The following is a 14,182-nucleotide window of genomic DNA, read 5'->3' on the forward strand; positions in this document are numbered from 1 at the left end:
TTACAGCTGTTTTCCACTCATCTGGTAATTTTCCTTCTTCATATATCCTATTATATAATTTCAAGACCACTTCTTTGCCGATGCTACCTAAATTTTTGATCATTTGATAACTCACCAGGTCTTTCCCTGGCGTCATATTTTTAACTTTTTTTAAAATTGGAACCATTTCATCCAAAGAAAATGTCAAATCCATAGTGTTGGTAAAACTATTATCGTTGTCTTCCTTCATTTCCTTAATATTTAAACTAATTGTTTCTTCTCTCTTTTGTTTTTCTACATTTCTCAAATTATCATTACTGTGCACTTAAAGGTTTTTGCTAAAAGTTCTGCTTTTTCTTTATTTCCTCCCACACTCCGCATTCCATCTTTCATCACATGATTTTTATGTTCTTTTCTGACCCCTGACATTCTCTTGATCATTCCCCACACTTGGCTTAAAGGAGTAGTTCTATTTAGTGTTTCACAAAAAGTTCTCCAATGGTGTTTTCTTGTTTTTTTAATAACATACCTTACTCTAGCTTGATGCCTTTTATATTGGATCATGTCTTGGAAATGATGTGTTCTTCTCAATATTCTAAATGCTCTATTCCGTTCTTGTATTGCATCTGTACACTCTTGTGTCCACCACGGCACTATCTTCCTTCTTCTCCCTATACTATTCCTTGGTATGCTCTGTTCGGCTGCTTCTATTATGCACTTTGTAATATCTCTATTTAATTGTTAAATATCTTGATTTATATCTACTTCCTTTAAAGTTATGTCGGTAATTTCCCAAAATTTCTCCCAGTCACCATGATTATACTTCCATCTTCTATCCTAGTGCTTTCTGTCCTATGATTTCTGTTTATGTGAATGAAGATTGGATAGTGATCACTTCCCATTGTGCTGTATTTATTTACTTCCCACTCCACCTTTCCTGCTAACCCTTGTGACACTAGTGTTAAATCTATTGCTGTTTCTTTACCCGTGACGACATCCAACCTTGTTCCCGACCCATCATTCACACACACCACTTCTTTTTCCTCCAAAAGTGCTTCCAATGTTTCCCCATTCCAGTCATCCCTTTCACCCCACATTGTGCTATGTGCATTAAAGTCACCACACCAAATAATATTGCCACTCCAGTGCTCCATTATTGTTTCTAGTTGGTGAATTTCTAATTTCTTGCATGGATTATAGAAGTTTAGTACTTTGTATCTTTCTTTGTATCAATCATTATTCCATACTTCTACTCCTACTATCTCTAGTTCTTGTTTCACTTTTAATATTGAATAATGCATATCTTCCTTAATAAATATGGCACATCCTCCTCCTTGCCCATCATTCCTATCTTTACGTATCGTTATATATCCTTTTATTATAAAGTTTAATTTTGGCTTCAGCCATGTTTCTTGAATACATATTATATGTGGTTTATTTTACATATTATTCATATATCCCTTTAATTCCTGTCCGTTTGCTATCAAACTTCTAGCATTCCACTGAACAATGAACATGGCGTTGGATTGTGGTCACATGACTCGGTCTCGTCTACTCTCTGTAGCTCACCTTGCACCTGTTCCCAGGATAGTTCTTTTAAATCTAAAAACTTTGCTGCTGCTTTGACAGTTATTTTGATTTTCTCAGTCTTGTTATTAGCCTGTTCTGTACAATTTATTACATAAGCCAGGAATACAACTAGTTTGTCCATGGAAATTCCTGTATTTGCTGCCTCTTATTTTTTATTTCTTGAACTATTTTCACTTCTGTCCTGTTCTGCACTTTCTTGATTTCTTTTTTGAACTGCCTCTGCATATGTAATATTTCTTTCAACTCTGATTTGCTGTACTTCTGTTGCCTGTTTTCTTCTGATGCAGCCCCCATACGCTGCTGTGTGATTCCCGCCACAATTACAACACTTGACCTGTTCATTTTCTCCACATTGTCCATATTCATGCTCTCCTCCACACCGTCCACATCTCATCTTAGCATGACACACACTACTATGTGCCCATAGCGTTGGCACTTGAAACAACGTACTGGGGGTGGCACGTAAGCTCTAACATAGAAGCTTAAATACCCAATCATGATTCTCTCTGGTAGGACCTCCTCTGCAAATTGCACTAGCACGGATTCGCTCTCAGTCTTTTCACCGTTCCTAAATGCCATCATTCTTTTCATCATAGTGACAGTTCCTCCTTTTATTTCTTTTTTCAGATCATCTAAATTTTCTCCTCTTGGGATTCCTGTCACGACTCCTCTTGCCCCCTTTCGTTCTCCCACTTCGATTTTTTCCTTTATTATTTTGTTGCACAGTTTTTGCAATCGCATTGCTTTGTTCTTTTGCTCTCCATTTTTGCATTTAATCAACAGCCGTCCGTCCCTGAGCACCTTCGCTATCTCCACCTCTCCAATGTCCTTCTTTAATCCCTTAACCAGTGTCATCAAACTAATGTCATTCATATCTTGGTTTGATTTAAATGTATAAATTATCTTATATTCATCCACCATAACCCTTTTCCTCTTATCAACCTCTTCATCGTCTTCATGCACTCTTTTAGCACTCGACTTTCCTTCACTCCCTCCTCTCCCCTTCTTTCCTCTCTCCCCTCTAGTCCTATCCATTTCCATACTATCCTCATACATCCCGTCACTATCCCCTTCCATCTCCATCCAGTCACAAAACAGCTTATGCTCAACCGCCAAAACAGATTTAGACACTCTCGCCGCCGCCAAATTCACTCCAAATGTTTGGTAGTTCCGCGTCTCTCCTTCCGGAAGCTTCCACCGACCAACTCCTCCAAACATTGGCGCTGATTGCATCGTACCTTGATAGCTGTTCAGCAAACCATTTTAAGTTACGGTTTTAACAAGTACCAAATGTTGAAACCGTGAGTCAGGATGGTGTGTGGAAAAGCTAAATGCCCGTGTCAGTCTCCCTGATAATAAAATTGTCAAAGCAAACATTTTGATGTAGGCTCTGTTTAAATGTGACATTTGATATTGGGTTTACCATCGACCGGTGATTTTGATATGCTGCCCAAAAAGTGTCAGACAGTGAAGTAGACTGTCAATGTTCTATTTATAGCAAAACCCTTGGACTTTAAAACTTGTAGTATGTTGAAAAATGTGAAAGAAGTAGTTGATGCAAAGAAGGCTTTGTCAAAGCAAGACATTTGGAAAATCTTGAACTTTCCAGAATGGTGTAATAGGTTAATAAATGTGGAAATTTTGTATTGTTGTATCTTTTTTTGTAGTTATTTACCTTTTTTATTAAACATTTACAAGTAGATTAGACAATTCCTGAAGGAGTTATGTAAAAGTACTCCAATCCTGGGAGACTGACACAGGCATTTTGCTTTTACACACAACATCCTGACCTACGGTTTCAACATTTGGTACTTCTTAAAACCGTAACTTAAAAGGGTTGGCAAAACAGCTACCAAGGTACGAGGCAAATTGGCGCCCATGTTAATTACCCAACCGTAGCTTAAAAAGGTTGGTTGAACAGCTATAAAGACTACGCAGCCAGTCTGCGGCCGGGCAGTCCTTCGCTGCTGTTGCCCGGTCTCTTTTGATGATTATTTGACAAAATAAAAAATCCTGCGGTATAAGAGTCTTTGGCATCTTTGGCAGTCTGCTCTTTGTAGTTTTACATTTAATCAGGAGGTGTCTTCTGCCAAGGCATTTACTCTCCTAAAAAGAATAAATAAAGTACTATCTAATCTAAATTTATTGATGTCTTGGACAATTTCTCAATCGGTGGAGAATTGTTGAAGTAATAACATGTTGAAATGACAAATGGTAATACGGAATTTCGGGTAAACCAAGAAGTTTTCCAGTTCTGATTAAGAGGAAAGCTTCGACGGTGGAACAGTTAAAACGCGTTGAAAAATGTGAAAGGAGTAGTCGCCAGAAAAAGGGTGGAAATAGGGCTTTGGAAAAGAAGGAATTCTGGAAAATCCTGAACTTTTTTTGAACTAGGAAAAGGGGGAAGTTTGAATTTCCAGAATGGTGCAATGTGTCGAAGGTGGAATGGTTTGAATAGGTTAAAACGTGGAAATGTTGTATTGTTGTAACTTTTTTTGTCATTATTTTGTTTTGTTTTTTTATCAAACATTAAAAACTAGATGAGGCAATTCCTGAAGGAATAGCATGTGATTGCTCCATTACTGATGATGAACTGAAATCCTGGAATTATTTTAGCATTGTTGAAATCAGTCACACAACTCCTGAACTGTCTGAAAATTTTGAAGTTGGAACAGTTGGAATCAGATGGAATAAGTGGAACTTTGAAGGATGTCCCATTGATTTCAACAGGAATTTCCCCAAAATTTAGTCCATGAGTACTGTGCCTTACAGCAACAATAGCAATGACCTGCTAGTCCTTATAGTTGTTCAACCAACCCTTTTAAGTTACGATTTGGTAGTTAACATGGACTACGATTGAAACTGTGATTCAGGATGGTGTGTGGAAAAGTTAAATGCCTGTGTCACTCTTCCAGATAATAAACAACAATATTTAACACAATTCTGTTGAAAGGTAACACTGCATACTGAATTTGTCATTTGACTGTTGGTTTTGATTAATTGATTACTCAAAAAGTCTTTGACAGTAAAGAAGACTGATAATGTTCAGTGCAGATAAAACCCTTGAAATTTCCTGACTTGTGTGATCATTAGTGATGGATTGATGAGGCGTCTATAGCCTTTTGACACATTGCAAAACTATACTGTGTGACTAAATACTGACATCTGCTGGACATTAAAAATCCCTACAGGCAACCTATGGACAGACTCAACTGACACTGATTTTATGACCTAGTATATACAATAATATAAACCAAGTCATTATATTTCATTAAGGATTATTTAATATTTTCATTTAAATAAAAATCTATTTTTTAAATCTTTTTTAGATACAGTCAATAAATAATGTGAACATGTATCATAACATGGAAATCTAACAGAATGTGTTGTGAATGATACTTGTGGACTGGGATTTTTTTTTTTACACATGCGCTCTGAATACGCACTATTGATTGATTGATTGAAACTTGTATTAGTAGATTGCACAGTTCAGTACATATTCTGTACAATTGACCACTAAATGGTAACCCCATTCTGTCGTTTCATCATTTATTGGCCACCTTTGTTGGAAACATGAAACACATACACAGGTCTCTACTTTTCTGGCGGAGTGATACCTCATCATCAAAAGTCCGATAGAAGAGGAAATAAACAACATTCATTATACATAAATAATAATTTAAATCACATTAACAAAAACGTTTTATCACAAAACAAATGATAATAATACACAAAGGGATTAAGCGGTAAAAAATGGATGGATAATACACAAATCCACATACCTGTTTTGGAAACATGAAACACACACAGGTCTCTACTTTTCTGGCGGAGTGATACCTCATCATCATAAGTCCGATAGAAGAGGAAATAAACAACATTCATTATACATAAATAATAATTTAAATCACATTAACAAAAACGTTTTATCACAAAACAAATGATAATAATACACAAAGGGATTAAGCGGTAAAAAATGGATGGATAATACACAAATCCACATACCTGTTTTGGAAACATGAAACACATACGCAGGTCTCTACTTTTCTGGCGGAGTGATACCTGCGTAAATACCATGTGTAATTATGACCAAACATTTCAAACATTCGACGCTCTAATCCTTACTTAACAAAATTGTGAATAAAAAAATACTTAAAACAACACATCACTTATACCTACAACATTAATATTGTAACTTTTAAAGTATTATGAAAGTTTAGAAATAATATTTACACAAGAAACACAGAGAACACAAAGAACTATTACCTCATCAGCAAAAGTCCGAAAAATTATCCGAAAAAAACGCAGTCACTTCCTGCACCAGACATCCGGTTCTTCAAAATAAAACTAATACTTCAAAATAAAACATAACACCCTGTCTCGTTCATAATACAGCGCAACAACATCACACTATTACATATATATATATATATATATATATATATATATATATATATATATATATATATATATATATGTGTGTGTACAAACACACACACAAACACACACATCCTTCCATCTATTTTCTATCGCTTATCCATATACTAAATATATACATATATATATATATATATATATATATATATACAGATATACATATATCTACACCCACAAATATATATACACACATTAATATATACATTTCAGTTCATCTTCAGCATTGGAGCATTTGCACGCAATTCCTTCAGGAATTGCCTCATCTAGTTTTAATTGTCTAATAAAATAAAGGAAAAAAAATACAAAAAAAGATACAACAATACAACATTTCAACATGTTTTAACCTATTCAAACCATTCCACCTTCACACATTGCACCATTCTGGAAATTCAAACTTCCCATTTTCCTAGTTCAAATTAAGTACAGGATTTTCCAGAATTCCAGTTTTCCGAAACAACTACTCCATCCACGTTTTTCAACACGATACAGCTTTCAAGACCCCAGGCTTTGACTGTTATTAGAACATTGACTTCTTAAAACCGTAACTTAAAAGGGTTGGCTGAACAGCTACCAAGGTACGATGCAACATGGCGCCCATGTTAACTACTCAACCGTAACTTAAAAAGATTGGTTGAACAGCTATAAGGACTATGAGGCCAGTCTGCGACCGGGCAGACCTTCGCTGCTGTTGCCCGGAGACCAATAACTAACTCAATACTATTTAGGACTAATAACTAGCTAACAATACCATTCACAACTAATGAGTAACTAACATCATTTATGACTAATAACTAACTGATGTAGTAGCAGTACTTCAACAAGTACTGTGTACTACAAAGTACTGATAGCCGTCTAAGACTAAAGTACACCAGAGTACACAGAGATGTAGTAGCAGTACTTCAACAAGTACTGCCAGTCAGACTATAGAGGTGCAAAGCTCAAACTGGACTGGTGTGGTGAGGTCTACTGAAGACCACCTGGCCAAGTCACACGGACTGGCCTTAGGGTCCAAAGACAAAAACCAGGACTGGCGTCTGGGAGCACTGAGGTTGCATTCAGGGTCACAGTGCAGGACTTTTGGTGGATGCACCCGGACCTCAGGTGGTCTCAGCTTACTGCACCACCATGCGTAGCCACAGGACCAGGTACAGTTTTTGGTGGGCGACGTCTTGTTAGGGCGACCAGACTGAATGCAGGTCTGTCCTGTCTCCTAGCTTACCAAGGACAGCTTTACCAGACCTCTCCTCGGGTCTACAAAGAGGTGTGGGTGTGCCATGGACTAAAAACCATCTTGGTACAAGGGCCTAAGATCTAGAACAGAACTCCCTGGGGCCTAGGGGAATCAAATTGTGTCCAACAACAGAAACCAGGAATTCTCTCAATTGGTGCCGTGACCCGATTTGGTCCTCCAAACAGAAATAGTCCGACTTAGTCGTGAATAAAACATAGTGATCACAGGTGGACTTGGTCCAATCTTGAAGTAAACACTTGGTCCTCCAAACAGAAATAGTCCGACTTAGTCATGAATAAAACATAGTGATCACAAGTGGACTTAGTCCAATCTTGAAGTAAACACTTGGCCTTCCAAAAAAAATAGTCCGACTTAGTCGCGAATAAAACATGGTGATCACAATACTTGGTCCTCCAAACAAGTTGCAAAATAAAACCAAATTTTTGAAGTAGAAGGTCCAAGGTCACCCTGGATTTGGTCGAGACCAGAGGGGCATGGACCAAAACAAAGACCAAAGAGATGTTTCCAAAGCATAGAACGATTTTATTGAACACGATCACATGACTATCAGAGCTTGTACAACATAGTAGGACAAATATTACAAGAAATAAAAAGTCAACAAGACAACTAAAATGATTAGTCATGTGATGCAGATACTTAAGTCAGGAGTAATAATGACTATCTTGAAGATGGACTGTACTAAGTCAAGAGTCAATATTGACTATCTTGAAGATGAACTGTACTAAGTCATGAGTCAATATTGACTATCTTGAAGATGAACTGTACTAAGTCAGGAGTCAATATTGACTATCTTGAAGATGAACTGTACTAAGTCAGGAGTCAATATTGACTATCTTGAAGATGGACTGTACTAGGTCAGGAGTAATAATGACTATCTTGAAGATGGACTGTACTAAGTCAAGAGTCAATATTGACTATCTTGAAGATGAACTGTACTAAGTCATGAGTCAATATTGACTATCTTGAAGATGGACTGTACTAAGTCGGGAGTAATAATGACTATCTTGTAGATGGACTGTACTAACTCGGGAGTCAATATGGACAATCTTGAAGATGGACTGTACTAAGTCGGGAGTAATAATGACTATCTTGTAGATGGACTGTACTAACTCAGGAGTCAATATGGACAATCTTGAAGATGGACTGTACTAAGTCGGGAGTAATAATGACTATCTTGTAGATGGACTGTACTAAGTCAGGAGTCAATATGGACAATCTTGAAGATGAACTGTACTAAGTCGGGAGTAAATATTGACTATCTTGAAGATGGACTGTACTAAGTCAGGAGTAATATTGACTATCTTGAAGATGGACTGTACTAAGTCAGGAGTAATATTGACTATCTTGAAGATAGATTGTACTAAGTCAGGAGTAAATATTGACTTCCACAGACAAAGAAATGTTAAAAAGTAGAGAATGAAAAGAAGAAAATAGTCCATGATCATGCAGATTTAAAAAAGTGTTTGAAACAAGTCAGTCTTTAAAGTTGTTTTACATCCAAACTTAGTCTTCAGAGGGGGCGGAGCTACTCTCCTATTTCTATTTGTAGTTTGCCCTCAAAAGGCGAGGAAAAGATGACATCATTTTTAAATCAAATCTTTTTGCCAACTCATTTTTGATCAAAGAAAACACTGCAAATCTTACAGTTTGGGGTGCTAAAGTTAGCATGATGCTAAAAAGTAAACATGTCACCAAGATTAACATGATGCCAAAATTAGCGTGTTGCTAAAGTTAGCGTCTTGCAAAATTAACCATGTTGCTTGAGTTAACATGCATGTTAAAGTTAGCATGATGCTACAATGTAAGCATGTGGTTAGAGTTAGCATTTTGTCAAAGTTACGGCGACGATAACAAGCAAACATGTTATCAAAGTTAGCATGTTGCTCGAGTTAACATGTTATCAAAGTTAGCATGTTGCGCGAGTTAACACGTTGCTAAAGTTAGCATGATGCTGCAATGTAGCATGGTGTCAGAGTTAACATGTTCTTAAAGTTACCATGATGACAATTTAACATTTTACCAAAGTAAGCATGGTGCTAGAGCAAACATGTTGCTAATTTTAGCAGGTTGCTAGAGTTAATTTGTTGTCAAAGTTAGCATGATGTTAGAGTTAGCATTTTATCAAAGCTACAGTGACGATAACAAGTAAACATTTTATCGAAGTTAGCATGTTGCTAAAGATGGCATGTATGCTAAAGTAAGCAAGATGCTACAATGCAAGCATGTTGTCAGAGTCAACATGTTCTTAATGTTACTATAACAAGTAAACATTTTACCAAAGTTAGCATGTGGCTGAAGATAGCATGTTGCAAAAGTGAGCATGATGCCAATTTAGCATGATGTTAAGTAAACAAGGTGTTCAAGTTAACGTTGCTAAAGTTAACATGTTGCTAAGGTTAGCATTTTTCTAGAGTTAGCATGTTGCAAAAGTTGGCATGTTGTTTAAGTTGACGGCATGACGCTAAAGTAAACATGTTAAAATTAGCATGTTGGTAAAGTGAACATGTTGTTACAGTTAGCATGATGTTGAATTTAGCCTGATGTTAAAGTTAGCATGTTGCTAAAGGTAGCATGTTAAAGTAAACATGTTGCTTAAGTGAACATTTTGTAAAAGTAGCAAAAGTTGGTGTCTTGCTAAACTTGGCATGTTGCTAAAATTGGTACATTTTTCAAGTTAGCATGTTTATTGAGTTAGCATGTTTCAAAAGTTGGCATGCTGTTTAAGTCGGCATGACGCTAAAGTAAAAATGTTGAAGTGAACATGTTGCTACAGTTAGCATGATGTTAAAGCTAGCATGTTGCTAAAAGTAGCATGTTAAAGTAAACATGTTACTTTTGTAAAAGTAGCATAAGTTGCTAAACTTGGCATGTTGCTAAAATTGGTAAATTTTTCAAGTCAGCATGTTTGCATGAGGAGGAGGAGCTAAAAGCGACATCACTGCTCCGACACTTTACCTGGCTCAAAGGTGACGGCCAGTTTCCTGTGTCTCCTTTTGGAGGCGGAGCTGGGGGTGTGGCCAGTCGAGGGTTTATTTTGCCGGGGGGGAGTGTGGGGGTCCGCCGTCGTCGTGGCAACGGCCTCTGGCCGAGGAGAGGAGCGGTCTTCTCTGGGCTTGGGAGCGTGTGATTGGCCAGGGGGCGTGTCCTGGGCTCTCCGGGCCGCTGAGTGGGCGGCGCTGTAGAACTCCTGACGACTCTTATTGGCCGACACCCGCTTCTTGGTCACCTGATCAAACACATCACACTTCACTCTCCAGTACTACTACTTAATACTACTACTACTTAATACTCTTTGTAGTACTCATCTTGGTCACCTGATCAACCACATCACACCTCACTCTCCAGTACTATTACTACTACTACTACTACTACTACTACTACTTAATACTCACTTTCTACTACTTTATGTAGTAATAGATACTTTCTATTACTTTTCGAAGTAATACTGACTTTCTACTTCTCTTCGTACTCATCTTAGTACTTGTTGGTAGTAATACTTACTTTCTGCTACTCTTAGTCCTTTTAGTGGTACTCATCCTAGTACTTTTTTGTAGTAATACTTTCTACTACACTCAGTCCTTTCAATGGTACTCATCCTAGTACTTTTTTGTAGTAATACTTTCTACTACACTTAGTACTTTTAGTGGTACTCATCCTAGTACTTTTTTGTAGTAATACTTTCTAGTACACTTAGTACTTTTAGTGGTGCTCATCCTAGTACTTTTTTGTAGTAATACTTTCTACTACTCTTAGTACTCTTTGTAGTAATAGTCACTTTCTACTACTCTCAGTACTCAAGTAAAACCTGTGTAAAAATTGGGTAAAAGTAGAGTAAAAGTGGAGTCAAACTTGGGTAAAACTAGAGAAAAACTAGGGAAAACCTAGAGTAAAACTTGGGTAAAACTGGAGTAAAACATTGGTAAAACTAGAGTAAACGTGGGTAAAACTAGAGTCAAAGTTGGGTCAAAGTTGTGTCAAGGTTGGGAAAGGTTAGGTAAAAGTTGAAAACTTGTGTAAAACTAGAGTCCAAGTTGGGTCAAAGTTATGTAAAAGTTGAGCACAACTGGAGTAGAACTTGGGTAAAACTGGAGTAAACAAAGTGGTGTCAAGGTTGGGCCAAGGTTAGGTAAAACTGGAGTAAAACTTGCGTAAAACTAGAGTAAAGTTGGGTGAAAGTTGAAAACTTGGGTAAAACTAGAGTACACGTTGGGTCAAAGTTGTGTCAAAGTTAGGTAAAACTGGAGTAAAACTTGGGTAAAACTAGAATAAAGTTGGGTGAAAGTTGAAAACTTGGGTAAAACTAGAGTACAAGTTGGGTCAAAGTTGTGTCAAAGTTAGGTAAAACTGGAGTAAAACTTGGGTAAAACTAGAATAAAGTTGGGTGAAAGTTGAAAACTTGGGTAAAACTAGAGTAAACTTGGGTAAAACTAGAGTACAAGTTGGGTCAAAGCTGTGTCAAAGTTAGGTAAAACGAGTAAAACTTGGGTAAAACTAGAATAAAGTTGGGTGAAAGTTGAAAACTTGGGTAAAACTAGAGTAAACTTGGGTAAAACTAGAGTACAAGTTGGGTCAAAGTTGTGTCAAAGTTAGGTAAAACTGGAGTAAAACTTGGATAAAACTAGAGTAAAGTTGGGTGAAAGTTGAAAACTTGGGTAATTCTAGAGTAAACTTGGGTAAAACTAGAGTCCAAGTTGGGTCAAAGTTGTGTCAATGTTAGGTAAAACTGGAGTAAAACTTGGGTAAAACTAGAGTAAACTTGGGTGAAAGTTGAAAACTTGGGTAAAACTAGAGTAAACTTGGGTAAAACTAGAGTACAAGTTGGGTCAAAGTTGTGTCAAAGTTAGGTAAAACGAGTAAAACTTGGGTAAAACTAGAGTAAAGTTGGGTGAAAGTTGAAAACTTGGGTAAAACTAGAGTAAACCTGGGTAAAACTAGAGTACAAGTTGGGTCAAAGTTGTGTCAATGTTAGGTAAAACTGGAGTAAAACTTGGGTAAAACTAGAATAAAGTTGGGTGAAAGTTGAAAACTTGGGTAAAACTAGAGTAAACTTGGGTAAAACTAGAGTACAAGTTGGGTCAAAGTTGTGTCAAAGTTAGGTAAAACTGGAGTGAAACTTGGGTAAAACTAGAGTAAAGTTGGGTGAAAGTTGAAAACTTGGGTAAAACTAGAGTAAACTTGGGTAAAAGTAGAGTCGAAGTTTTGTCAAAGATGTGTCAAGGTTAGGTAAAACTTGAGCACAACTGGAGTAGAACTTGGGTAAAATTAGAGTATAATTGGGTCAAAGTTGAGTAAAATTTAGGTCAAAATTGGGTAAAAGTTGGGGAAAATCTGAGTAAAAGTTGAGCAGTTCTTGAGTAAAACTTGGGTAAAACTGTAGTAAAATTTCGGTAAAACTACAGTAAACTTGGGTAAAACGAGAGTCAAAGTTATGTCAAGGTTGGGTCAAGGTTAGGTAAAACTGGAGTAAAACTTGGGTAAAACTAGAGTAAAGTTGGGTGAAAGTTGAAAACTTGGGTAAAACTATAGTATCCATCCATCCATCCATTTTCTACCACTTATTCCCTTTTAAAACTAGAGTCCATGTTGGGTCCAAGTTGTGTCCAGGCTGGGTCAAGATTAGGTAAAACTTGAGCACAACTGGAGTAGAACTTGGGTACAATTAGAGTATAGTTGGGTTAAAGTTGGGTAAAAGTTGAGTAAAACTTAGGTCAAAGTTGGGTAAAAGTTGGGCAAAACTTAAATAAAAGTTGAGTAGTACTTGAGTAAAACTTGGGTAAAACTGGAGTAAAACTTGGGTAAAACTACAGTTAAATTGGGTAAAACTAGAGTCAAAGTTGTATCAAGGTTGGGTCAAGGTTAGGTAAAACTGGAGTAAAACTGGAATAAAACTTGGGTAAAACTAGAGTAAAGTTGGGTGAAAGTTGAAAACTTGGGTAAAACTTGAGTAAACTTGGGGAAAACTAGAGTCAAAGTTGGGTCAAAGTTGGTTCAAAGTTAGGTAAAATTGGAGTAAAACTTGGGTAAAACTAGAGTGAAGTTGGGTCAAAGTTGAATGAAAGTTGGGTGGAAGTTGGGTAAAACTTGGATAAAACTAGAATAAAAGTTGTGTCAAGATTGGGTCAGGATTAGGCAAAACTGGAGCAAAACTTGGGTAAAACTAGAGTAAAATTGGGTGAAAGTTGGTCAAAGTTGGGTGAAATTGGGTCAAAATTGGGTGAAAGTTAGTTCAAAGTTGGTTTAAAGTTGGGTCAAAGTTGAGTGAAAGTTGGGTCAAAGTTGAAAACTTGGGTAAAACTAGAGTAAACTTGGGTAAAACTAGAGTACAAGTTGCGTCAAAGTTGTGTCAAGGTTAGGTAAAACTGGAATTTAAAACTTGGGTAAAACTAGAGTAAAGTTCGGTGAAAAATTAAAACTTGGGTAAAACTAGAGTAAACTTGGGTAAAACTAGAGTCCACGTTGGGTCAAAGTTGTGTCAAGGTTGGGTCAAGGATAGGTAAAAGTTGAGCACAACTCGAGTAGAACTTGGGTAAAATTAGAGTATAGTTGGGTCAAAGTTGGGTCAAAGTTGAGTAAAACTTGAGTAGTACTTGAGTAAAACCTGGGTAAACCTGGGTGAAAGTTGGGTGAAAGTTGGGTGAAAGTTGGGTGAAAGTTGGGTGAAAGTTGGGTGGAAGTTGGGTGGAAGTTGGGTGGAAGTTGGGTGGAAGTTGGGTGGAAGTTGGGTGGAAGTTGGGTGGGAGTTGGGTGGGAGTTGGGTGGGAGTTGGGTGGGAGTTGGGTGGGAGTTGGGTGGGAGTTGGGTGGGAGTTGGGTGGGAGTTGGGTGGATGTTGGGTGGATGTTGGGTGGATGTTGGGTGGATGTTGGGTGGGAGTTGGGTGGAAGTCGGGTAAAACTAGAGTAAACTTGGGTAAAACTAGAGTAAAAGT

The 14,182-nt window shown here is 37.3% G+C and overlaps 1 protein-coding gene across 1 annotated transcript in view; it reads right to left on the bottom strand.

The window, feature by feature from the left end:
• Nucleotides 1-7,756: 7,756 nt before the first annotated feature.
• LOC133545628 (5'-3' exoribonuclease 1-like) overlaps nt 7,757-14,182 on the bottom strand; it is a 77,719-nt gene continuing 71,293 nt past the window's right edge. Inside the window, exon 39 of the mRNA XM_061891388.1 lies at nt 7,757-10,481. Within this exon, the coding sequence (XP_061747372.1) occupies nt 10,191-10,481 (291 nt within the window). The 3' untranslated portion in view covers nt 7,757-10,190. The remainder of the gene's footprint in view (nt 10,482-14,182) is intronic.

This window comes from Nerophis ophidion, linkage group LG28 (assembly GCF_033978795.1).
Source record: "Nerophis ophidion isolate RoL-2023_Sa linkage group LG28, RoL_Noph_v1.0, whole genome shotgun sequence".
Lineage (NCBI taxonomy): Eukaryota > Metazoa > Chordata > Actinopteri > Syngnathiformes > Syngnathidae > Nerophis > Nerophis ophidion.